The 26,793-nt window shown below is 36.7% G+C and overlaps 1 protein-coding gene across 13 annotated transcripts in view; it reads right to left on the bottom strand.

Moving 5' to 3' along the window:
* HDAC9 (histone deacetylase 9) overlaps positions 1 to 26,793 on the bottom strand; it is a 441,905-nt gene that overhangs the window by 99,182 nt on the left and 315,930 nt on the right. For all 13 annotated transcript variants that reach the window (XR_007378361.1, XM_048952240.1, XM_048952241.1 and 10 more), the window contains 3 exons: positions 12,873 to 12,980; positions 2,626 to 2,681; positions 2,295 to 2,382 (listed from right to left, as the gene is read on the bottom strand). Coding sequence is in view for 12 of the 13 variants with exons in the window: in XM_048952240.1 (XP_048808197.1) it covers positions 2,295 to 2,382; positions 2,626 to 2,681; positions 12,873 to 12,980 (252 nt within the window). In the remaining variant the exon portion in view is untranslated. The remainder of the gene's footprint in view (positions 1 to 2,294; positions 2,383 to 2,625; positions 2,682 to 12,872; positions 12,981 to 26,793) is intronic.

Raw genomic sequence — 26,793 nt, 5'->3', positions numbered from 1 at the left:
AACTTTAAGTTCTCAAGAGCAGCAACTTCTCAGTTTAGACAATGAAATGCCTTGTTTAAGACCATGGATGTTATCGCGTAGGAAACATGTTCAAATTCTGCCCTTAGTAGATCAAAGGAGTTAGGATACATAGGTCAGTTCAAAAATTAAGATTTAGTCAAAAGATGAAATAAGGAAAGAAAACATGACAGAGAGACCTTTTATTTTTGTGTAGAAAAGAAATAAAGATTAAAAAATTTAAATTTAAGAATTTCTGTATGAACATATAGTGACCATGAAGACTATAGCCCATTTTTAACTAGAATTCTGTTTAATATGTCAGACTAAACATTACTTTTTAACACTTAAATTGTAATAACATGCATAGCTGCCAACCAGCATGGGGTCCTGATGTGCTAAGTCACTATCAAAATATAATCTCAAAGGTCAATTTCAAATCTAATATTTGCAACTCAATTATTTCTTTCAGATGCCCAAATTTTGTTGGTGAACATAGACATCATCATAAATGTTATTCAATCATTCAGTTTGGATTGAGAATTATCCATAGTTCTTATGTATATAAGAAGTTTTCCTTCTGAATTTTTGTGCATCATTGCAGTGACCACGGAGCAGGCTAGGATTGGGACTGCATCTGCTCCATGAATGAAGTAATCTGTATCAGCCATATATTTCTCTGCTTTCACCAGCTGAGATACTCTGGCCAATGGAATAGGGGCAGAGAGAGGCTGAACATTCCCTATCCACTTTTCTGCGTAAGCATAAGAAACCTCACAGGTAATCATTTGCACAGGTAATGATTTGCACATTTAACCTTCCTTTCCAAAACTGAAGTGGAATTCCTAAGTTCTTACTGGTTGCATAGGTCAAATTGAACTGATTTCTTTTCTTGACTATGTGAACATAACACTTACAGTAAAAACAAAACAAAACAAAAACAAGCAGAGAAACATTAACAAAATTCAAACTTTGAGTATTTCTTTTTTTAATATCAGTAATAAACACAGCTCATTTTTAGATAGCATTTTTAGCAGTAAAACTCAGTGAACTGTAAGATTCAAGTCAGCAAATGGATACAGTATAGTGAATTTTTTTTTTTTAAAACAAATATTGGTTTCTTGTAGGTTTTAAATATATTCCTAAGTGATAGTAGAATGATGATACATATTTTAAAAAGCATCCTAAGAATATCAAAATTACCCATATATTTACTTTACAATTCTTTTTTCCTCTTGCTACTCTTTCTCTCACACTGCCCTCTCTGGCTCTCTTCAGCAACCAGTATGGATGTTAACTGAACTAAAGTTCTAGATGGCTAGGCCACGACTTCACAATAAGATTTAATTAAGAGTGCAGATATGAACAAGATTTAGGCTATTAAGCGCTGCACTTCAAAAACCCTTTAACATATTTTGTCTTTAAATCTTTTATCACCTGCAAAAATTAATTAAGTGCAGATGTAACAGGTTAGGTTTTGATGCCAAGGTTCATTTCCTGTCTATGCTTTGTCAGACACCCTATTACACCTCCTCATGAACTATAAGAAAACAAAAATGGTGCTCATAAATCAGCATTCAACTTTCCTTGGGCTGTGCATTGGGCTGATCTTTTCAGTGCAAGGCAGAACTCCAATTCATTATTCATGAAAATAATATAGACAACATGCCAAATGTCATCTGCATTTAAATAATCCATTTGTTAAAACTATTAAGCATTGTGGAAGAATGCCTCCTATTAGAATACAAGACTAATCCTATGAAGTGGATTTTTAATCACATAGCCTTCCTTAAGGGAACCATCAAAAGCTGGCAAACATGAATTGCAAACTTCTTAGAAGGAATGACCTGTTGATTTGTTTAATTTGTTTAATGATATTGAACATACACAACAAGTTGAATCACTGCTAGCTGGGAGAAATGGCCAATTTTGTTACCAAAGCAACAGCATTCCTCAAAGCACATCAGACTATTTAAAATTTGTATTCTGTAGGGAGAAGTAAACTTGGGTTCTGTAGGGTTATTTTAACAGTGGAAGTATCAATTCATTTAAGGACCATAAAAGTTGCCCTGATCTGTGCCTTCTTCTCATTAAATTGCAGTTAACACCATTAAATTGAAACATAGATGTTTATGGTTTCAGTACTGCCATCCTGGCTTTAATGAGTTCCCAAAAATCAGAGGAAATGCACACCTTTATTACATGTAGGTATTAAAAGCAGGAAAGTCTGACAAATACAAATTCATTATCTTTTATCTACACGTGCAGAAAATGTGATGCTTGTCAAGAATACATACCAGATCTACAATCAATATCTTGCCTATATTTAGCTTGTCTCTCAAGTATTTGGCAGTAATTGCAATCGAATTAAAAAAGCAGAACCCCCTGTGGAATAGAGAAGAACAGAAATAAGAAAGCAAATCAGTCAGGAAAACTGCTATAAATAATGCTCAGAGCATTTTTAAAAAATGCTATATGATCTCTGAGGCCATAAATCTGCTTCTGGGAGTACCTAGAAAGCATTTTCAGTCATCTGCTAACAATTACAGATCTACAGAGACATGCACAACACAGGTGATTGCCAGTAACCTTAGTGCTCCAAGATGGGCAATATTCCCTGGTACTTACATGGCTGTTGATTCTTCAGCATGATGGCCTGGGGGCCTTACAACAGCAAAACCATTCTGTAAGAACAAGATAGGTTTTCAATTATCAGCTTAAAAAAAAAAAAAAAAAAAAAAAAAAAGCGTTTGACTCAGTGCAAAACAGGGCAGCAGACAGACTGGACTGAAATCTATTAGAGGCTCTTGAGCACTTTTTTCTATTCAATAACACTTTCACAGTAGTGCCAGAAATAATATGTTTGAGAATAGTGGTATATAAACTTATATAAATATGCACACAAGCACACACATACACACACACAAACATGACCTAGAGAGCAGGAAAAGGCAGGATCAGAAAGGTGTTGTTATCAAAGCTGCTGCCTAGAATTCAGATTTAAAAGGAAGCAAAGATAAACAATCTACTCTTGATATAAATTTGTATAATCTTACATTGCTCTAGATTGAGACTCTTTAAACTGAAAGTAGAATAGAAGTATGTATTTTAAAAGATTATTCATTGTTGACCCTACATTCCATATGGACAAAAATGATACATTCAGGCTCACACACATGCAACTCCTATCAGTAGAAAAAGAACAGCCATGAACATCCCATATTTCTGCATTGTATAAATTAAACTTGAGAACCTGCCAGGCTAACAAGTTTAACACTTCAAGTCAATTTCTAACACACAGTCTGAAATTGCAGAAAAACTTTCACAGATGGCAACACTAGGAACAGTGATGAAGGAATTTTTTGCCACTATAGCCACGTTAGATTAACGGGAGGATTTATCTCATCAAATTTCTCTTACAACGGACTCAAGAGTAACACCTTCAACAGATTTACTCTTTATTTCAACCTCCTCCAAATAGCTGGTCTCTCCTATTCACATATATATTTGACATCAAAATAGTTACAATTAACACATATACCAAAATAAAAAGCTAAAATCTGCACGTGATTGTACCAGCCAAACTTGTATTTTCAAATAGTCTCATGCAAATGCTATATGTGTGCTGAAGACTACAAGTCTGAACGCTACATTTTCAGGTAGGAAGGAATGGAAAGGACGGAATATTTCTGTATTCTAATCATCAGTATTATAATAGGACAGTTAGATATACTCAAGCAAGTTAAGTGTCAGTGTTTCAGTCTGTACTCATATGAAATGAATATAATTTCTGAACTTTCACTCACACAAGAGTACGTGTGAGTATCTGCACAATTATCTACCTATGTGACTTCACTGGCACTGCTTTATAAAAAGTTACTAACATGCTATCATTTCATTAATCTAAGCAGCCAGTTGCAAAGTTTTGCACAGCCTTGGCCAAACTTCTATCAGACTACAGCAAACTTAAACTACGGTGAAAACACAAGACATATGTAAAGAGTGGTTCTGCTGGTCACCACTGAACGAATCTGCAGGATTTTATGTCATGCCTTAGTTTGAATTAGATGTCCTCACTTCAAGAAGAAAAAGGCAAAGAAACTAAAGACAGAATAAATGTATATGTTCATATTTAGGCAAGCATTCCTGGAGGATAAATTGCCTATAGATCAAACACAGCATCAATAAAAAAGGCATAATGGATTGCATTAGTCTTCAGAATCAAACCAGCTTTATGCTCTTGGATAAAGCACTGATACCTCGATTGCTTCTTTGAATTTCCTTTTCACACAAAATATGACTTAGAGAATAATTCTATAAATAAATTTCTTCTAGGTTTATGGAAAGACAAAGTACATTTATGCAAGGTATGTACAGATGAATACAGGAAAGGGGCATTTCTGGAAAGAAAGCATCATGCTACCTGTATTTTGTTTTCTCAGTATTTGAGAGTTTGAAAAAAAAAATCCACACCAGGATTAAAGCTGCCCACAGCTCATTATTTGTAAGCTTATCAGCACTCCCAAGAGATCAATATAACTAAGATGATTATCTCTGGCAGGATTTCTTAGGGGAATATACAGAAAGAAAAAAAAATTACCCTTCTCCTTTTAACATGACAGTTACACTACAGGCTTCTCATTACTGTTTCCTTATTTTGACAAGATTGTTTGGAAATATTGTTTTGTTGTAGATAGCTAATTTTCTGCAATCAGATCTCTAGTTAGCTATCCCAGTTCTCCATAAACACCCAAGATATTTCCATTACTGTTGTGACCATTTATATGATGTTTTCTTGTGGCTTTTGTTATTTATTTATATAATATTGCTATAAGTTCAGTATTCACAAGAGAACAATATCTTATTGATATAGCACATAAAGTAATGAAAGTCTAACAAACACTGAGAACTAGTCAACACACAGTAACAGAATCTTTCAAGTAATTGTTGAAACACTTTGTTCCTTCTTTTTTCAAGCTGTTCATGAATTCATTATGTATTAGCACAGCAGAACATTAATTCATTTAGTTGGGCAATATTTAAATACCAGACAGTGAGATCAGGACAGTAGATGGAAAGACAAAAATTTGCTTTAAATATAGAAAGATGAACACAGAGGAGTATGTTGAAAATGAAGCCAATACACGAGTTCAAAGCATTTTTGTATAAAGCCTTATGTATAACAGGATACAGACACCTTTATAGGTAGACAGAACAATTAAATAGACTGATATAAACGTTAGAAACAGAATTCATGTCTATGTCATTATATACTTACCCTTAGTAAAATCTGAGGATAAAGAGTAAAGCCTAAACAGACACATGCCAAAATCTGTACATATTTGAAGAAGGAACAAAAGGAATCCTGTTGAAATTCAGTTTACATAGAAGACCTATTGCAGATAGACCAACTTAGATAAATCTTAAAAAAATCCTGAGAAAAAGTACTGCTCTTTCCCCACTGTCTTTTGTGACAGAGAGGTAGATGGATGTCTATTTTCCAATGGATAGAAGTATACATCCCCATATTTCAGCCTTGTTTCCTTTAGTGGTGCAGTTGTTTCTTTCCCGGATGGTGCTGTGTTAGAAATTTTCACTACATCATGCTTGGGTATCTACTATATCAATGCCTGAACCTTTCCCACATTAGTATTCAAAACATCACCACAACACAGTAGGTTACTTCAGAGTTTGAGACTTACCATCTACAGCAAAGTTCTTTCGGTATTTCTATGACAAAAGGAGATAGAAGTAAAGCTAGGGATCTTTTTCCCTGGGGCAACACACAGTGACTGTGTGGGCACTCTTCCCCTGTCTGGAAAGAGAGATCTTGGTCTGCCCAAATTCCAAGTGCACCAAAAGCCACCAACCAGGTTGGTAGTCTAGGCACTGCTGAAAAGCAGTACATACCAGCTCCAGCCTTATACTACTTTGGCCAGATGACCTCCAGAGGCATTTCCAGTCTCAATCATTGTGTGATTATCCTTAGCATTTCCCAGCCATGTACCTGTACAAGAAGCTGTCAGGAGAATAGGCAAGTGTAGTCCCTAGGGATGAGAAATTTCTTAGCAGAACATTGTTCCATACACTAGTTGACTGCAATTATATATGTTAAGGACAGCTTTCTCAGGAACCTCTGTTTATTTCATACAGAGATCAGATAACTAACTCAGAACAACACTAAAAGCTCTACATCCAAAATCAGATGTCAGAATCTCTTATTTTTACAAGTCTCAGTCCCTTAAAATACCTATCCCTTAGGTCTTAAAATTAACAGTGCTCAAAAATGGCATTCTTAGATATTCACTTGTTTTTAATGGAAAATTTTTATTTTTGCTATGCTCTATACATGGGGATTCTGTATTAACTAGGAAGTGATTTGGAATTTATCAGATGCAGATAAGCATTTGAGGAACAGGGAAGGAGTTTTCATTAGCTGATGATACGCATTTCCACGCAGAAGAATTTTTTTTCCTTCTAATCAGCAAATCATACCTTCTGCAGCAGGATTAACTGATGCCTTAAATTATCACTAAAGAAGATTATATTTTCCTGTTCTCTTTGCATTCACAAAAAAGCTCTTAATACAGTGAACAAACCTTCTTGAAAGATCACTATGAAATTACCACTCTCCTCACATAAAAAGCCAGAGAGGCCATCAGAGTGGAGCAAAGCTACTTGCCTTAAATATATTCTCACAGCAGCTCAGCAACAGAAAAAAGCAGAGGCAGATGAACCCTTCAGATCGTACCTCCACTGAGGGCCTGTCAATTGCCATATGCCCAGATCCAATGTCAGTGCACAAGAGATTTACAGATGCTCCTGGTCTTCTGATGCAGACCTAAGAGATGACTCCGTCCAAATGCTGGGCAGCACTGCCCTTTTGGATGATACTTCAAGGTCATCTGAGCTGCATTGGTAGTGGGAATTAGCAAGCAGGGGAAACCTACTCTGCATTACACAAGCTCTGTGCCTTACAGCTTCCTCCTGCAAAGGTTTCATAGCTTTAAGCACGGCTGTCCCTGGGTCTACAGGAAGCTGATGGGCAGTATTGCTGCTTTTGTATTTGTACAACTCCAGAATTCATGGAAATTCAGTAAATGGAATACGAGGAAAAGCTTTCCCAGGTAAAAGGTACACAGATGCTGTAGAACAAAATAAAAGCTGAATGCATTTTGATGTTTACTGCTTGCATACTGCCCAGTGTCCACAGTGTTTTTCAGGTATGCACAAAGACAGGATGTGGTTTTCAGGGACATGATTTAGCAGTGGGTTGTAAGGGCTAGGGTAGTATGGTTACGTTGAGGTTGGGACTTGATGATCTTAAGGTCTTTGCCAACCTGAGCAATTCTGTGATTCTGTACAGGTTAGGTTTTAGAATCAGGAGCAAATGACTGAAATTAACAGTTCATTTCTTTGTAGAAACTGGTTTAGTTATTATACATAAATGTATCCACTTCTCCTGTCAGAATTAGCATGCCTTATGTTTTTATATATATATATAAATATAAATAAATATAAAATTATATATTTTATATATATATAAAAACATAAGTCATGCTAATAAGGCATGCTAATATATTATATATATATATATATATATATATATAATATATAAAAACATAAGGCAATGCCTATATATATATATATATATGTATATATATATAGATAGATAGATAGATATAGTTACTGTAAAGCTAGAAGAAATCCTATTTCTCTAAATTTAAAAGGTGCTCCATGGAGTATACTTTACAAAGTGCAAACCCCGAACTGGCCTTAGTGCCATCTTTAACCTTGTTTCTGCTTCTGACTCAGTTAACTCCTAGAATAACAAACATCAGGCCTGCTTTCAGTCACAGCTGACAACAAAGAACCTCTTCAAGTGCTACCCTGAAGATGGTAACCATATTCTTACCAGGTTACTTCTGCTGTAACAAGACCCCAAACTACACCGTCCAGCAGGGAGAGTAAGAATAAGGGTGGTGAAAGAATGAGGCAATCCTCAGGTACCTCTTTAGGACAATTTTACAAGGTATTCATACTGCCAGAGCAGGAGCAAGTATCTGACCCTGGGGGTCTACGAATGCAGTGAACAAGAACCCGTGATTTAGCAGAGCAGCGTTAGCAGTATGTGTATTTGCCAAGAAAACAATAATGGACATAAGGGAATACCATTTTGTCTTGCAGAGGAAGCTAGTAGAAATCATGAACACAAAAATGAACGTTAAACAAAGAGTTCCCTGTCTGCATTTTTGAAGGTCCAAGAGAATAGTATTGGAGAATATACATGAAAAGCTAGTGCTCACAGACTAACATGTATGCAACTGTGACAGCCTCTTAAGCCAAAGCTAATGCTAACCACACTGGGAAAGGCAGACAAACATTTTTAAAAACAGAGTGGTCAGGGAGATAGGCTGCACACCACATATAACAAAAGTTGTACTGCTATATGAAATAATAATAGTCATTCAGACATAAATATAGCCATAATTGCTGGGAGATGGTTCCATATAACTTTGTAGCTCTGTAACTTGCAAAATCAAAGAAATAAAGTACTTTCTAAAAGACTTTATTGGTGGTTTTGACATCTTTTATCAATCATACCTCTAACATTAGCAAAATAAAACATTTACTATTTATTAGACATCAGACATTGTTAATAATATTGAGCCTAGGCAGCATGTAAAAAAAGCTTTCCTTTTGTGGCTGCTACACATTATTCATAAAGTCAGAGAGAGAGTGCTACAGGGCAGAGGGTGTGACAAGGAGATAGAAATGAAGGTAGGGCAGAGCCTGTATAAGGAGAGTTATCCTTGGGCTGCCTGAGCACAAGGCATTTCCCAGGAAAGGAGATTTCCTTAGGTAACCAGTAGAGTTATGTGGCATTTGTTGTTGTTCCAGGAGGCAGGGAAGATTTGCTGGCCTGAAATATTATGGGAGGAAGCACATTGTACGACCAGGAAGACATTTGTTTTCAGCCCATTCTGCTTGTTTTGTCTTTAGAATTTTTGTTCTAATAAATGCTGCACAGTTTCAAAAAAAGAATGATTATTTTTATCTAAATACTTTCAAGAGTAGAAAATTAAGAGTTGGGGGCAGCTGTACTAAAGTTGTCTTGCTTATTCACTAGATCAGCACAATTTTAGAATGATTTATCCAAAGCCTTATGGGACAAAGGCCTTGAAAAAGCACATTTGGAATTTCAGGTTCAATTTAGTTATCTGGGAATGACTCAGCAGATGACAGAAGAATCTCAGTAGCCAAACACATGATATTTATTTTGGTATTGATTCAACCTGATGTATCAGAACAAACCATCCCAGGAATATATCATATTATGGTTTGGAGGAAACTCATTTCAACTGCTTTCATTCTGTTAAATGATCCCTGACTACCAACAGGGCAACTCTATACATGGCTTGCTCTTCTATGCACACATATATGATAAGGAGGAGAAAGGGAGAAAGAGATTAATGGAAGCTGATGCCTTTCAAGGGGTTTGAACTACAGTGAAAAGAACCCCAACTCTGTTTAGGTAAGTTGTTGAACACCCTCCAAATTAGATGAACAAAACATTGCAGTTCTAAGAAGAGAAAATAGGCCTGGTACTTGCAGAAAATTCATAATACTTGCCTTGACTATAAGTTTGACTCATATGTGAATGCCCAGTGAATCCCTCAGTTGTTCTGTATACTTTCATAATTGATTTTGTAGTCTGCACACTCAACAAATACACAAATGACAGAGTGGCATGGTTAGGCTGATATTTTACAGGTTCTATAACTAGAAAAATTATTGCGATGAAAAGAAACAATCAAAAATAAATTAAATACTCACCTGTGTCCTAGGCACACAGGAGAGGAGAAGAAAAAAAAAAAAAAAAAAACCCTCCAAAGGGAGCAATCTCCAGAAAGAGAGCCTTTCCTAGTGGCAGTCAGCTCTTACATGGGTCTAGGAGAGGCGCAGCCAGGCTCCACCTTTCCGGTCACACAGCTGAATTGCCTTCACCTGTGCTCCCAGGGCTGACTCAGTGCTTGCCTGAGGTGATCAATCAGCAGTTCATGCTGTGATTCAACAATCCCCATATAGTAGTCTCACTCTTTTTCTTAGCTACACATCAGCAGAGACTGTGGAGTAAGCAAGGAAAAGTCCTTTCTTTCCTCAAATGGACTTTAAATGTCTTACACCAGTCAATACAGAGCAGTTTATGTTTGTTACTTTCTATAATCTTGGTTGAGAGGATGTTTCTCTCCAATATTGTAAGCCCTCCCTTTTTGTTTATTTAAATTTGACTGCATATGTATATCTACAAAATAAAATACTACTTCATTTTTATTTTAGGAAATTCTTATTAGTCTTCTAAAATATAGATAGCTAGATAGATAGATAGATACATCTAGCTGTAACAAACATTTGAGCTGCTTATACACAACTACACTGACAAATTTGACAGTTCTTACATCAAAACAGCAATTTTTAAATGAACTAATCAGTTTCTCGTTCCTGAGGCTGCTTTACTCGGACTCTGTACATGCTAGAAATTTTTACTCTAAGGTTGCCCAGTTTTGCCATGGCTGTTTCAGAGGAAGGCATTCATGTTGGCTCTCATTCTACAGTGCAGTGAGCAGAGAGATAATCCACTGCCTCTTCTGCTGCTGTTTGAAGCGTTGCCCTGTGCTAAGTTCCTGCTGTGCATTTTAAGTCTGATGTTGTGAACTGCAGGAGTGCTTCTCAGGGAACTCTGGGATTTCAGAACAAGTCTGTGTATCCTGTCTCATAATTTACTTTTCTTCTTAAGATGACAAAAAACTGACAGCGCGCCATCTGATAACAATCCATGGCAATAAACTTCCAGGGAAAAACTAACAGCACATTTCTCTGCTGCTGTCATCTTGCTGCTTACATGCTGCAGAGCTGTTACAGTTTACACACAATACTAGAAGGCATTTTTTGTCATCCAAAGATTCTGAAGATGTGTCAGATCTTTGCAGATTCCCATCGCAGCTTAATCCTCCCACTTAATGTTCCAGAAGGATGCCTCACATGCATATTTGCTGAATGAATGTGTACAGAAGCAGTCTCTTCACTTACTTCCCCTCAGATCTTCACAAGTATGCTAAAGAATTGGCATTTTCCTTGTACTAGAAATAGATGATCTGTGCAATATATGTATCTAGACAAAAAAATAGCAGCAAGGTGGAAAAGTAACATTTAAAGTTATCCTAGAAATATATTAGAACATCTGTGGAGCCAAAGTTTCACAGCTAACTAAAATTTCAACCTGGACACCATGTAGAAAGTTCCAGAATACACTGAAAAAAAATCCTTAATGCAATTTGCCATATGATGACAAATTAGTATTAAACTTAAAGTATTTATTTAGAAATTGTTGCAACTCCAGTAGCAACCAAGGTCTTGCAGTGGGTGCTGTTTGATTTGTTTCAGCTGTCCCTCACACAGATAAGAGGGACAGAGCATTCATACTGTGGAAAGACACCACAAAGGCACAGAGATAAGCAGTAAAGATTCTGCACCAGTCCTGCTTATGCCAACTACATCTTGGGCACATCTTTTAATTTTAATCAAAACTTGCTGTATATCATCTTAAATACTGTCATATGCCCTACAGTCACAAACTGTAAAAATTGGCTAAAAATTTTCATTAGTGCCATTGAGGGAGAATAATTTGCTATGAGCTGTGTTTTGGATGCAAATGAGTTAAGAAAGTTTAACGGGGATGAGATCCCTATAATCAAAGAAGGTACATAACAAGATCCCATACTGATATACCCCCTCCTGAAGGGATCTGAGATTTCAGTATTTAAATGGGTTTGGTGCAGCACCTGGCTAATGATTTTAGTATCTGAATAGAAAAGTTTAATAATTGTTTGATTGGATCAGGGATATATCACTGTGTTTCAACTGAATGCTCTTTTACATACATATATATTCTATTTATAAATACACATAAACATATGTGACCCTCATCTGATAAGTAGCTAATATATTTTGACTGAAATGAGACATGTAGAGGAAGCAAATTCCCAAGTTTCATTACATATTGGAGTTTTAAAAAATCATTGTATAATGCTAATTCTAAAATATTTATTTGTATCTTGTCTTGGGAAACAGGACTGAATCCATTAGTGTTTAAACTGGAAAGAATACAATCAGTTTCATTAAGGAGACATGTTAGCTCCAACAATGTTTATTGGGGCAAGACTATTCGGGCTGCATATGGTGTACCTTTAAATGGGGCTGTTAAAATACCAAATAAAATGTCAAAGTCCGTCAGGTCTGGAACTTTTATAAATTGTTTAGACTGGGGTTAATTTGGATTTCGTACATCATTCTTTGCAGATCGTACAGAAAGGAGATAGGGACAAGGAGGCAGCCTGAAAGAACAACGAAGGGCAGTCAGCATGGAGCTGCCACACGGAAGGTGTATTCTGGATCATTACTCTCCTGGTCAACAGCATCCCTCTTCCCCCACAACCTGCTCACACACTGATTGCCTCCCCCCACTCTGGGTGGTATCCTGATGTCATGCATGTGACTAAGTCATATTTAAAACAAATCACTTCAAAAGGCAGATCCACAGCAAATTGTCAGCTACATGCACACAAAAAGTAACTTCAGCTTGGGCTGTAGAACCCCGCACTCAGAAGAGAACAACGTTATTTGAGAGCATCAAGGGTAAATAGATCCTGGTGAGTCCCACCAGCATCTTCAAGTAGCCACTGGGTCTGCCACACCTTGGTGGCCATCCTCTCCATTCTCTTCCCGTGGCCCAGCAGAGCGGAGCAGGCAAACAAGGTCTGTCTTCAGCCCCCTGCCCTCCCTGCCTCCCACCCACCGCGTGGCCCGGACCTCACCTTCAGCTCCCTGGAGGCCACGCGGGCTGCCAGCTCGATGACGCAGCCCACTGCCATGCGTGCCGCCCCGGCCGAGTGCAGTTCGTTCCAAACGGTGTCACTGTCCACCTGAGCAAACAGCCAGCCCCAAGAGGAGGGCAGAGGAGAGAGGGAGAGGGAGAGGGAGAAGGAGAGCAAGAGAGAAAACAAACCCATGAGGGAGGGCTGGCAGCGTGACAGCCTATGTACAATAACATCAGTCTTCCATCCGGGCCAGTTGAAAGGCCTTCTGGACATGGCTTTGCTTATGCTTTTTCTCTGCACGGGCTTCTCCAATGGAAACACATTCCTGTCATGCCTCGCTGCCATTCCCTGTTTAGATTTCTTATTACAAACAGTGTTATGCTGGCCGGGTCTGGTCCTGCTCATCAGCCAGCAGATGCCCTGTGCTGAGTCCTCCCTCATGCTGGAGGGGACAGGGCTGCTGGTAAGAGACATGGCATCCCACTGCAATGGGCACCGCCATCCCAAAAAAGGGTGCCACCAGAAACTGGCTGGCGGCCTGGATCATTATGTGGTTTTAAAAGAAGCAGTAAGATCTCTCATCTTTCTGACCCAGGTAGGCATCATTTTTAAATGATTGAAATAACTGCTTATTAATTTTGCTAGTTATTCTTCCCATGGACAAAAAAATAAAATGGAATTCAAATGATATATTTCAAGTTCTGATGGATGGCTGAGTTTTGACTGAAAGGTTATAGGTCTCACTTAATAACAGTAAGTGTTGGTTAAAGCAGAAAAAATTCTCACTCATGCACACATGCTAAATAAGAAAGTGTCATTGTAAAACTTTACATGAATATTATGTAAAGATAAAACACTATAAAGATATTTCAAATACAAAATACAAAGAAAATCTTGTAAATACAGCTAAGCAGCTCTGCTCTGCAGCTTCAACGAGAGTCCCAACATTTTACTTATTAAATCTATTTTTAGTAACTATTGATATGCTAAATGAAATGTTGCATATCCTTTCTACGATATTATGCCAAGCTGACGTGATGGTGTGAAACAGTCTGAAAAAATTATCTAAAGAGGCAGCCAGACTTCCTTGATGCTCCATGAGAAGTGCATTTGGTTGTATCACACTGCACAAATTTATCATGAAAAGAAAAATGTTTAGGGATAGACAAAATATTGTGGCAGATGCTATTTGGACAACTTCCAATTACACTGAGACGTTTTCAGTTTGAACCATCAGCTTCTGTTCCTAATTTCCTTAAAAAGAAATATAGGAAAAGAAAAAAAAAAAAGGGGGGGAAATAAAAGAAGAAATTAAGAGCTTGAAAATGGATACAACTGTTCCTCAACTGTGGAGGTTCTGAGAAATTCTCTGATTAGTCATTTGAAACAGAAAGTAGTTTGATCTTCTCTATACTTGCCAAATGTTTTCACCATTACTGTTACAACAGTATTATATTTCAAGTGACTAAAACAATTTTATTTTTCAGTTTACTGGACCTGAGTTTTCTGTAATTTTGATCAATTTTGTGTGCACGCGCAGAACTAATGAAAATAGTTCCTGTTCACAGTAGGCCTGAATAAAAAGCATGGGCTTTATGCATTGCGAAGTTCAGAGTAACAATAATAAGAGCACATTATGTTCTCAACCGAGAATCTCAAAACATTGCACAATTAAGCATCATTAGCTTGATATCTGTTGATTTATTACGTTTGTTGTTATTAGAGTAAGGCAGGAATCAGTAGGTAACTCAGGAAAGTACAGCAAGAAATAAAGAAATCAAATAGTAAAAAAAATCATGCCATATTTAGAATTAGGTAGAACTCCAGGTTTTCTCTCTGATACTTTAAAGCAATTGTGAAATCAATTTTTATTTTTAAAACAAATAAGGAAATAAATAAGTAGAGGTCATTGGTTAAATCGATTTAATCAATCCATAATAAAGTTTGAAAAATACAGTGCAGTACTTTAAAATAAAGAAATATCAACAAGAGGTCTGGGAAGGAGTATTGTCTTGCCATTTTTATGGTTAACAAATTAAGGATAACATGAAGGAGTGGCTGACGAAAATGATTCAGTGGCAGTTGCTAGGTAAACCAGGGCACGAGCAAGAGCCTGCATCCTCAAAGGGACTATGATTCATTTCCAGGAAGGCCGATTAAGTTAAAAATGTAACCACAGCTTGAGAGTACCCACCCTTCAAGACAGTTGTCTGCTCTGACATGAGACGGCAATTTCTCCAACCTCTGAACACAGAGTATTGGCTGAGATATGGCATTTATCATGTTCTGCTTTCAGCTGAGTGTGAGGAGACTGAGCCAGGACAGTAAGGCCAAATATCTTCCACTGCACAATTTTGCTCAGACTATTGGAATCACTGCTAATTGTACCTGGACTGGATGGGCAACCAAAAAAAAACAAAAAACAGAATTTCCTGAGGAATTTTCAAAAATGACCACTTGAATGTGCACAGGAAATTTAGGATACTTTAGCTGATCTCTTGGGCGTGATGCATATAACAAAATGTAAACTTTCAAAGCCAAGCTATGAAGCTGCATATCTTAGTACAGGGTTATAATATTATAAGTTAAGTAACATACCGACATGAATATAACTAGACTGAAAATGTATATTATTATAAGCTTGGATGTCATATTCTGTTTCATGTTCATGCAAAATTCAGATTTCTGGATTGGAATGGATTTCTGAGGAGCATACTGTAAAGAACAGCTTATTTAAAAGTTCAGAAGAGCTTTCATCCTACAGCCAACACTTCAGCTGTCATGACTGGAAAATACCATCCCACTCCATTTTGCATCTCCATTAGTGCTACGTATTGCCTCAGATATTTCAGGAGCTTAAATAGAGATTTCCTTTTAACACCATTCAGTGTTTACTTTGTAACTTACTATTGAAATACAGTGATATACGTGGCCAACCCATTAAAATTACAGCTACTATCTGGCCTAATTGTCAAGCTGTATATGAAATATAGCTATGCAAAATCCGTCTAGACATGCCTTTCTTTATTCATGTGAGTTGAAATAATTGCATCTCATATGAGGAAAGGATATCAGATTAGTGATAGACCAGGTTTATCTAAAAGTCTATCTTGCTGCAAAATATGCATGACAAATGTGATTTTTCTAAATCACAATCTATTAAAAAATCAGATGAAATTCAATAGACACTTATTTTTGTTTTCTAAGTGCTTTGGTGTAGCCTAAGAATTTCGTAAAATATCTATCTCACTTTTGATTCTATGTTTTAGATATTGAAATAAAATGCAGAAAATTCAGCAATCGTGGCTTAATTCTAACAGAGAAACTAAACATTTTTTTCTGCTTAATTACATGGATTATTTTACGTTAAGAATCCTTTTAAAAATTAACAGGACAGGAAAATACTCTTAACATTGGGCCAAAATGAAAAAGAATGTTTTTTCAAAGCATCACATTGCCAGAAGAAAAGAATGAACAGGCCATACATTGTGTTATCAAAAACTCCATCACTACTGCAGCTCTTCCAATATGTATTGGGCATGATATCAGCAAGAGCCAGAAAACACAAGCCCTGTCTGAACACTAAACTTTTAAACACACATATGGGTTTACTTCACTCTTGGTTTCCTGAATGAGCAGTGCAGGGTGTAGGCTTTTTCAAGCACATCTAGTATAGCTCAATCATTGGCATGTGTAGCAAAGTTAATACTCTGTAAAGCTACAGATGATAGAAATTAAGCTACCTGTCCCTGAAGTGGATATGGAGGCATTAAAGAGGAAGTGAATGACTTAAGTGAAAAGAAATGTAGGTAACTTTTCCTGACTGAATGCAACTTGTGTTTCAAGCACAGTGTGCAGAAAATTTCCATCTCTCAAAATAAATAAATAAATAAATTAAAAAAAAATAAAAATAAAAATAAAATAACCAACCAAACAAAAAAACACCAAACTCTCCTAAAAACAAACAAACAAAAAAACCCAGCTAATTATGAATGTTTGAATGTTTTCTGCAAGAAGTATCAGTATGATAAATTGAAAACTGAAAACAATCTAAGAAACACCCAAGATGTTGAAGCAGGTAGAAAGCTTGCTCTGTGCTAGAATGTTTCATATTAAAACAGACTGACTGTAAAGTTTGGAAGTTACAACTCCTTACACACTGTTCACATTGTGTGAAGATGAAGAGGAAGGACATCAAAATACTTCTGAGGGAGCACACATAAGAACCTTTTAGAAATCCCCATACTGGCTAAAATTTGAAATGTTACACATCTTGCTATTTCTTTTATCTGGAACTTTAGAGAGGCAAAAAAACGTGGCATTAACAATTATACAACAGTCTTATAAATGTCTTTTGTTTTACCTGTCTTTTCCCCTGCTAGAAAAACTGCATTCCTCATTCTCTGTTTTAGTTGTTCTTCTTCCAGAAACCCCTCAGGATCAGTTTAATGGTCACTGCATCACAGTTCTGCTGACCAAGTTTGCTGATGACAGTCTGACAAACCCTGCAATTTTTCATGCCACGTCTTATTCATCTGTGAGAGTTATTTTTTTCTTTAAATAACTGACAGTAAACTCTGACTGTATCTTAAATACATCTTCTCTGATAACCAAGTGGTAATAGAATAAGCCAAAGCTATAACTCTGAGATAGATTCTGACACAGAATCTGAGAGATTGATTTCTCTATCACACACAATTTGTGATTTAACTCAAATACAGATTCCACAACGAAATTCTGATTTCATACCAAAAAGGAATTTAAAAATACATCTCTCACCATGTCCTCTATTCTCTGCACAGCTGTTGCTATTGTAGAAATGAAAACAAGTCCTCCAAGAGTTACCACATGTCCTTAGCAGAGATACACTCCTTATTCTCTAAAAATGGTTCAAAAATGCAGTCTGTCATCTACCTGCTTACTAAACTGTGACCAGTGAGAGCGGTGACTTTGTGCTACATGTACAGTGTCCTGCATAAAATAGGTAAAAAGCAGCACTTCTTCACAGTAGTTAAAAATGATTGCTTCTGTTTTCTTTAAAGAGTAGAAGTTGGGCTCAAATATTCTTAGATGGAATTTAATTCAATATGTATTTCTGTTGAAATATTTCGAGAGGAATATGGAAAAACTACTACTTAAAAAATGCTGTCCTTTGATATAAAAGGTTATAAAATAGGGAAGTAAATAAAATCCATGCAGATAATAACATTGTAGCTATTTAAATGAACTGGTTAAACCCTCTGAGAGAATAATATGGGAGACCCAGAACTATTCAGAGATACCAAAATTGAATAAAACCTGTGTATTGGAGAGCAAATTCATTTGTTTTCATTTTAAAAGAATTCATTCTCACAGTGTTTCACTCACGCCAGAGCAAACATGTTTCCATCTCTGATTTTTTAAATTTCTCTGGCATGAAAATAGAAATGAAATATTTTCCTAAAGTGTTGCAACCTCTTAAGTTTGTGTGTGGCATTTTACTCTTACTGCCAGCAGAGTCTGATGTTCTTGGAAAGATCCGATGCCACTGAATGCCAGCACATAAGCTTGGAACACTTTGCTTGTGACCATGAGAAGTGCAGCTTCCCAGGAGCCACACTCATAGCTCTCACTTCCCTCTCCTACTGATGTAGTAGTGCTCATTCATCACCTCTGTGATTTCCACTAAGAAGCAAAAGGTCCTCGATATGCTTCTCAGCTGCTGTTTCATCTCACCATGACTAAAGAAGCGAAGGTGTGCACATCATCTCCAAGGAATGATCTCTAATGAATGGCCTGTCAGCCACATCTCTCAGTAAGGAACAAAGAAGAAAAATTTTGTATGGCTGACGCCTCTTCCATAAATCCCACTTACAGGAACAGTGGGCTACTTTAGGAAAAATATGTACTGAGAGCTTCCTTTATTTTTACTGTTACTTCACAGCTGTATCATAGACTTGTTCTGTCAAAAGCTTTTCTAACTGCTTTAATCAAAACTGCTTGCCATAGAGAGTACTCAGGATATCAATTTTTCTCACTTTCTTGTCTCGTGATTTAAAAACAAATTGTGGAGGGGATGCAATCTTTAGACCATGCTGGTATGAATAGTTCATAGGATCTTCACAAACCATTGCTTGGAAAAAAAGGTGGAATTCATTTAGTTTGCATTGGCCTTTCTGCTATGTTTGAGTAATTCAGTAGAAGAATTTATCAGCAATAATATTCATGGAAAGTGACTTTTAAAAAGAATTTTAGAGGCTATTAAATCTGACCTCAAACCCTCTCTCAAGAAAAAGAAATGCTGAGTGTACCTGTACCTACTATATATACTATATATTGGATATATAGGATTTTCAAGTTTTACCTGCCAACAGTGATCTAATTTATAATGGTAACTATGTAAACTTATATATATAACCATATAAACTTATAAATCAAAACCCAATCTCTGAAAATACTAGCAAAACTTTTCTAAGCAGAAATTAAAAATTGAATTCCTTGGCTATTGGCATGGTTATTGATGGTGGTGCTTAGGCACAGTTAAAATACATGCACCACTCCTATTTCCGTACAACAATTCATCAGAATGTTTGCAAAAAGTCAAATAAATGTGTGATATTTGTATGAAAAATTTAATCCTTTGTATTCAAAATGAGAATAATAATGGAGATAAGCCAAACTAAAGCTAGAATACAATGATCTCTTCTGACAAAATAGTCTGATTTGGTCAGCCTCCTAAACCTCTGAAGCATTCAGAATCTCTGGTTCACACAGCACACATTAAAAACCCACAAAGATTTTAAAATCTTAGTGAAATGGTAATGTGTGGATCATTGGTAGGGGGACTGAAGGGAGGATAGCATGGATTAGATGTGGATTAGAACTTCTTTTTAGAAAAAGCTCATAAATAAAACACTTAGGTCCAGATTCAAGTCTCAGATACGTGGCATATATCACCAGATGCTTGTAAAAATGTTACGGCACTTACAGACCTAGCCCTGAGTACTCAATTAATTTAACTTGACATTCGTTTTAGTTTTTAATGGATTAGTGTGTGAAAATGATTGTGCAATTGCCATCTTATGTTTGATCTTGCAGTTTCCAGGGGGTTCGTGGGCAAATAGATAAAACAATGTATGACCATTTGTAATCAAATGTATACAATTACAGAAATATGTGCCAAATTCAAGCTTTATTTAAAAAAAACAAAAACAAAAACAAAACAACAACAAAAAAAAACTGGCCTGAGCACATTTAAGCAGTATATGATATTTCAGCTTTCTTCTTGGACATAGATTATCTTTCTGTCAAAGGACACCATGGAGCTCTGTTAGAACCTGATGATTATTCAGACAAGTAGCACGTGAACATTTCTTCTACAGAGAGCTTTTCTGTCTGTCTCGAGAGCTAAATCCTATCAATAAACACATTGTGCACTTTTTAAAGGCAAATGTGAATGATGTTTTATTTACCAAATTTCCAGCAAGTCTATGTGTACATGATTAACTCTGGAGAGATTGATTTTATATATTATATTGAATATAATGCTATTTCACTGTGTACACTTAACATACACATATAGATATGTACATACAAATAAGCTTAGCAAATTAGAGGGTTTTTGTTTTTGTTTTTTGGTTTTTGTTTTTGTTTGTTTTTTTTTTGGCATAATGCTGGCTTTGGCAACAGCAATTTTTAGGAAATGAACAAAATTAGATAAGATCTTTGAAGAATTGACCTGATGATAGTTCATTAGCTTCACATTGTTTTTCTTTGTTCTATGTTGTGTGCTATGTTCTATGTTTGTTTAAATTGAATCTGGTCTACTATCAAGGAAAAGTGATCTGTTAAAAAAAAATAACAACAACTAAGGAACCAAATCTTGTGCTTGACAAGATCAGCTTCAGTGCCAGAGTTGGCAGATTACCACTTCTGAGCTTCCACCCTTCCTTGCTGAAAGTTAAAGCCGATTGGGACATTTCTAAAATAGACGTGCCTGCAGCAATGTCAGAGAACTGTGTCTCTCAGTTGAACAGTTCCACCTCTCACTAATCTAAGCATTAAGTTCTGTGGCACAGGGCCATCTCTGTGCCACGAAAGGACGAAAATAGGACAAAGTCTGATTAAATTGTTTCCTTTAGTTATGGGCACCATATTGATATTCTAAATTCTGCCTATCCTCTCTGACAGAGATACTGATGCATATTCCAGATGAGCAGATTAAGTCTCTGCACTTCACTAACAAAAGAATATCTAATTATTTCCTCTTCTGATTAGTTCAGATCATGTTTATCCTTTTTTCTCTAGAAGTAATGTGTCTAAAATTAAAAACTTAGTTGCTTAACATCCCTGTCAATTGAAAGAATTGAGTTCCTCCAGCTAGTTCTTCACTTCTTAGGTAAACTGAGTCCTGCTCTAGTGTCATTCATGGTTTTCTAGTGGGTACGTATGTAAGCAAGGATGGACAGGCTGTTATTTTGAGGGCTTCAGTAATTTGTCTGAAATTATGTATATGTAGCCAAACTAGTGACCCTTCACAATCACATCTTAATATTCTCAATTGAAGTAAGTGGTTGTTATGAATTGTCAGAATTGACAGTGGATGTGCCACCTTAAAAAAAATGCCAGCAGAGCAGCCACGAGTACACTACACACTATTGCCCTGTCCTGTGGCCAGCCTAAATTCGTTTCTCTGGAACAGCAGTGGGTCACTCAGTACCCTGAATGCTCTGAGACGACAAACCTCCGGCCCTCATTGTATTTCCATACCAACTTGCACTGCACTTTGAAACTTGGGGTGGCATAAGGATGGCCTTTGTCCCTACATACTTTGATGTATTCTGCAGAAAACATCACACAATCAAAACTGTGTAACTTTGAGTCCAAGGAAACAGACTTATTTTTGGTTGATATCATAACGGGAATATGCCTATTTTGGTACAATCTGGGATACAGGCGAAGAACACACATTAATTGTAACATATATGTGGAGGTGATGTTTAATTTGAGTGCACAAACCATAGCGAGTCTTATTTTATTAAAGCCAGTTTTGGGTATGGATCTGAGGAGAAAACCTCAAATCACCCTGAAGTTAAAATATACAAAAAAGAGAGACAACACTACCACAAATACTTTCTTAATTTCTGTTTTGTGGTACCATGGTAATAGCACTAGGTTGATATAGTTAATACCTATGAGATGAATGAAAAGTTATAACATTTAAAGGCTGAGAAATCTTCCTGCACAGGCTGGAGAGATAGAAGGAAGAATGAGGAGAAGAAGAGAACAATTTGTTCCCTGGTTGACTTATTAAAGTTGTGCACTATTGAGGTCTTGCCTTCCTTCTTTCATTTCTTCCTGTGTAGTCAGGACAAAAAGCAGTACTCTACAACTACTGCAGCAAGGAATAACAGGAAGAAAATCACAGAATCACAGAATGGCCAGGGTTGGAAGGGACCTCAGGAATCACGAATCTCCAACCCCCCTGCCACAGGCAGGGCCACCTAACTCCCCATTTAATACTACACCAGGCTGCCCAGTGCCCCATCCAATCTGGCCTTGAACGCCTTCAGAGACAGGGCATCCACAACTTCTCTGGGCAAGCTGTTCCAGCACCTCACCAGTCTCATAGTAAAGAACTTCCCCCTGACATCCAACCTAAATCTTCCTTCCCTCAACTTAAAACCATTTCCCCTTGTCCTGCTATTATCTACCATTTCAAAGAATTGATTCCCCTCCTGTTTGTAGGCTCCCTTTAGGTATTGAAAGACTGCAATGAGGTCACCCCACAGCCTTCTTTTCTCCAGGCTGAACAAGCCCAGCTCCCTCAGCCTGTCTTCGTAGCGGAGGTGCTCCAGCCCCCTTTGTGGCCCTCCTCTGGACTCTCTCCAACAACTCTCTTTCTTTCATGTACTGGGGGCGCCAGACCTGGACACAGTACTCCAGATGGGGCCTCATAAGAGCAGAGCAGAGGGGCACAATCACCTCCCTGTCCCTTTTGGCCACCCCAAAATCAACATACATCATATTTAGAGAGATACTATGAATATTTTGTAGAATTTGGAAAAGAGAAGAGAGGTTTCATAGTTTTAAATTTCTTTTCTTAATAGTTACAGGCCAAATTATTTCCTAGTATGCAATAATTGACCTGTACTCCAGAAATGAAACAAGACCAGCTTATCCTAGCAGAAAACCTCTCCTCTTTTACTACAACAACATCAAAATTAAAGGAAATGCAATGGACTTTCTTAATATGTACAAGCCATTCTTAGCCACTCAGATAGCTCAGTATTTAGCTCATGAACAACACTGCTAAGCCTACTAAAGATTTATTCTGTAAAAGTGTAATTTATTACAGGGTGGTATTCTTCCCCATCTCCTCCTCTTGCAATTTAAAAATCTGACTTTACACATTACAGGTTTGGAGCAGTGTCTTTGAGGGGGAGGAGGGGGAGGATTGGACAACTGCCCAATTTCATATGATAAAAGTGAAATTCTCTTCTGTCTGCAGAGTAATCCCCAGGGAACAACGTATGAAACCCAAACTTAAATAAAATCATATCCTGTTTGCAAACATCATATTCCCTTTGCTACTCAGTAATCTGGACCCATAAACCCCAGCACAGCTTGAGAGCCCATTCCTCATCTAAACAAATGCCATAAGCCCCTTTATACTTTTACAACCATGTCAGAAAATAATATTGACTGCCAATAGTGATGTGATTGGAGTTGCCTCCTCTGAGCTGTAAAAGAAGCAGTCTGTTATCAATTTCTCTAAATGCATCAAGGGAATTATGGGTCGGTTCAGTTCCAAGTTATAAATGACAATTCAAAAGCCGCAGAAGTGTTTGAAGCTGGGAGCCGATGATGACATTATCATAAAAGACCGCTCTTCTTTGCTTTTGTGGGTTTTTTTTGCCGATCAACTAGGCAAAAAAATATGGCTGAGAAATGACTTCAAGATTTCTTCACACAGCAGCAGGTCAAACAGGCAGGAAAACAACCACTATTTTTAGTGACAGACTAAGGCAGAGATGAAACTTGCTCCCATTAAAAGTAGATTTCTGCTTCTTTTTTTGTCATTTTCGCAGCAGAAGACTAGGAATTGCAATAGATGGATGCACTGACCAAATGATCAGTTATATCTCTAGTGGCTGTTCACAGAAGAAAAATTATGACATTTTCTGATAATTTGCAGGACCAGAAAGTAATTTGTGATTGTTCTCCCCATTTGGCCATTTCACCTGCAATTTACCCACCTCCTGGAAACCTTTCCACATTCCAAACCTCTGACAAGCTACAAGAAAAATCTGTTATTATTAGAAACGTTGGCTGTAGAGCTAATAGTGTCTCTTTAGTGCAAGGAATCACACTGCCCAGTATTAGAACTCTTTAATAACAATTAAGCCTGTTGCAGTGTTGAAACTGAAAAAAAAAAAAAAAAAAACAGAATAAAAAACATTACTGCAAAAAGGAAGTCTCATACTTCAGCAGACGTGTTGCTAACTTTAGATAGTTCTCAGATGAAAAATGAACTGTCATTGAAAGAAAACCTGTTATGGGTAAATTTAGGAGGTCAGATATAGACTTCCTTTTTTCTATATATATTAGATCTGTTCACTTTTGCTGTCAGTATAAGTTATCTTTGGATTCTTGGATAGGGAGATATTTATTAGTTGTTCTGTCTCTTATTTGTACTTTTCTTTCCTTCTTCAGAAATCCTGGCATATACCAAGTAAAATTCAACAGTGACTCCAACGTCACTATCACTTGAAAATATATTCATAGAGGTGAAAATTCTTTACTGAATCAGTAGCTTTAAATGTATCAATGCAAACAATTCAGAATTGCAATGGAATAGCACTCCAAAATATCAGAACTTTTTTTTGGAAAAAAATCAAAATTCTTGATAAAGTTTTATTTTTCTGCAATTGCAAAATCCAAAAAAAAAAAAAAAAAAAAAAAAAAAAAAAGAGGATTCATCATCTTGGCAGCAATTTATTAGTGCTATTAGAACAGATAAAGATGACAACAAAATCAACAATATAGTGGAATTTAGGGTTGAAGAGGTTAGTTGCACCTTTAAGTCCTTTCAGGACAAGGCAAGCCATCCAAGTTCATGCCAATAATCTTTATTGCCCATTGGCTCATTATGCCTACGATGCCTATGAAGTCTTAAATTCTAATTCTTATTCCAAGAATAGTTCACATTTTGTCAACGTGATTCTTTCATGTGAAATATATAAGCTTTGTGAAAGAGGTGCTAGGACTTCACTTTATTAATGTATGATAGATAGATTATATACTTAGGCACATGGCCTTTGCTCCCTCCTGTGCTCTGTCTTATTGGCTCAGTGCTCCTTTCAACAGTGGTGCAGGTTTAGTGTGCTGTGAGGGTCCCCACCCAGAAACAATTTATGATCTCCTCAGTAATAACAACATTCCTTAAGAGATGGGAACTCTGATATTAAATACAACCTGGCAGGGAAGAGAAATAATCCTAGATGGGAACATCTCCTGTCTGAGTAGTTTAACCACACATCTATGTAATAATAGAAAGGCTGACTAATAAGAGTCAGCAAGGTTCCCATATCTCTGTGGGAGAATCAAGAGAATCAAGAGAATCAAGAGAATCAAGAGAAAGCTATAAAGTATTCTGCAAGACCTAAGGTCTTTTTCTTTTTTTTTTTTTTTTAATAGCCTTTCTCACTGTCTTATTTAGTAAACAAATAAACAAGCAAGGAAAAAAAAAACAACAAACACAGAAGATAAGAAAAAAATTAAATGATTCTATGCCTCCTCACAGTCTTTGCATGAACTATGGCTTTCATGCTGATTACTGCTTCATAACCCTCAACTAAGTTGAAAACCATTAAATAACAATGTTTCTTCTTTCTCTCTACCATCTTTTTTGAATGTAAATGTAGGAATTGCTTTCCAGGCAGTTTGAAGCAGCTCCCTTTCCCAGAGCTCATCTTAACCAACAGACAGCTAAATATCACTGAAAGAGAGCTCCTAATCTGATTATTTACCTTGAAAAAGGTCACAACCCATTTCTTTAAGAGGCCCACAGTAAGGCTGACAATAATAATACATAGAAAGGGAAACCAACTAGAAAAATATAAATAAAGGATCTATTTCTACAATAGCTTCTTTAATCCATTTTCCATGATTCTAAATCAGAAATAAAGCAAAGAGACTCAAAAAAGTACAGATAAATTTAAGTGTTTAAAGAGCTAATTTATGCTGAGCATTACTATCTTGTGTTTTCCTTACAGTGGGCAACACACTTTCATTACTAAAAGGATTTCAAAGGATTTCAAACTCCATTTCTATTTATGATATTTTAGTACTAACTCACCCATGTCTCAATAACATGTTTCGTGGAAAAATCTTTTATAGCTTTATTTTCAAAGCATACCCCAGTCCAACTGACTTTCCAAAGCCCTCAAAAAGAACTGTCAAGAAATTTTGCACCAGCTTTTCCTTGCTCAGAAGTCTCAATAAAATTCTTTCATAACATCATTCATCTCCTGTTTAATCCTCTCTAAACATCTTGATTACTGCAGTAACTGTGAAAAAATACCTTGATGACAATTAATTTCACCTTTTTTATAGATAAATTTGTGTACACAAGCATGTGTGCATGCATCTGTGTACACAGAAATGCACAGAGGCGCATGTGTACATGCATGTCTGCATGACTTCATGTAATGTTAGGTGATCCATACAAAGGAATGATCTCCAATTTTCAAGTATAGCAAGTTGCTAATCACCAAGTGCCAGATTTTGATTAGAATCTTTAGAAAGCCTAAATCCGCAATAAAGGAGTTTGATTGGGATCCTTTCATTCTCTGTAACTCACAGTACCTCAAACATTACTAAATACTGAAAACTCAAATGGAATTATTATTGTTGGGAGTTAACATCTTACAACATG

This window comes from Lagopus muta, chromosome 7 (genome assembly GCF_023343835.1).
Source record: "Lagopus muta isolate bLagMut1 chromosome 7, bLagMut1 primary, whole genome shotgun sequence".
NCBI classification, from domain to species: domain Eukaryota; kingdom Metazoa; phylum Chordata; class Aves; order Galliformes; family Phasianidae; genus Lagopus; species Lagopus muta.
This window is presented reverse-complemented; position numbering and strand designations above follow the sequence as displayed.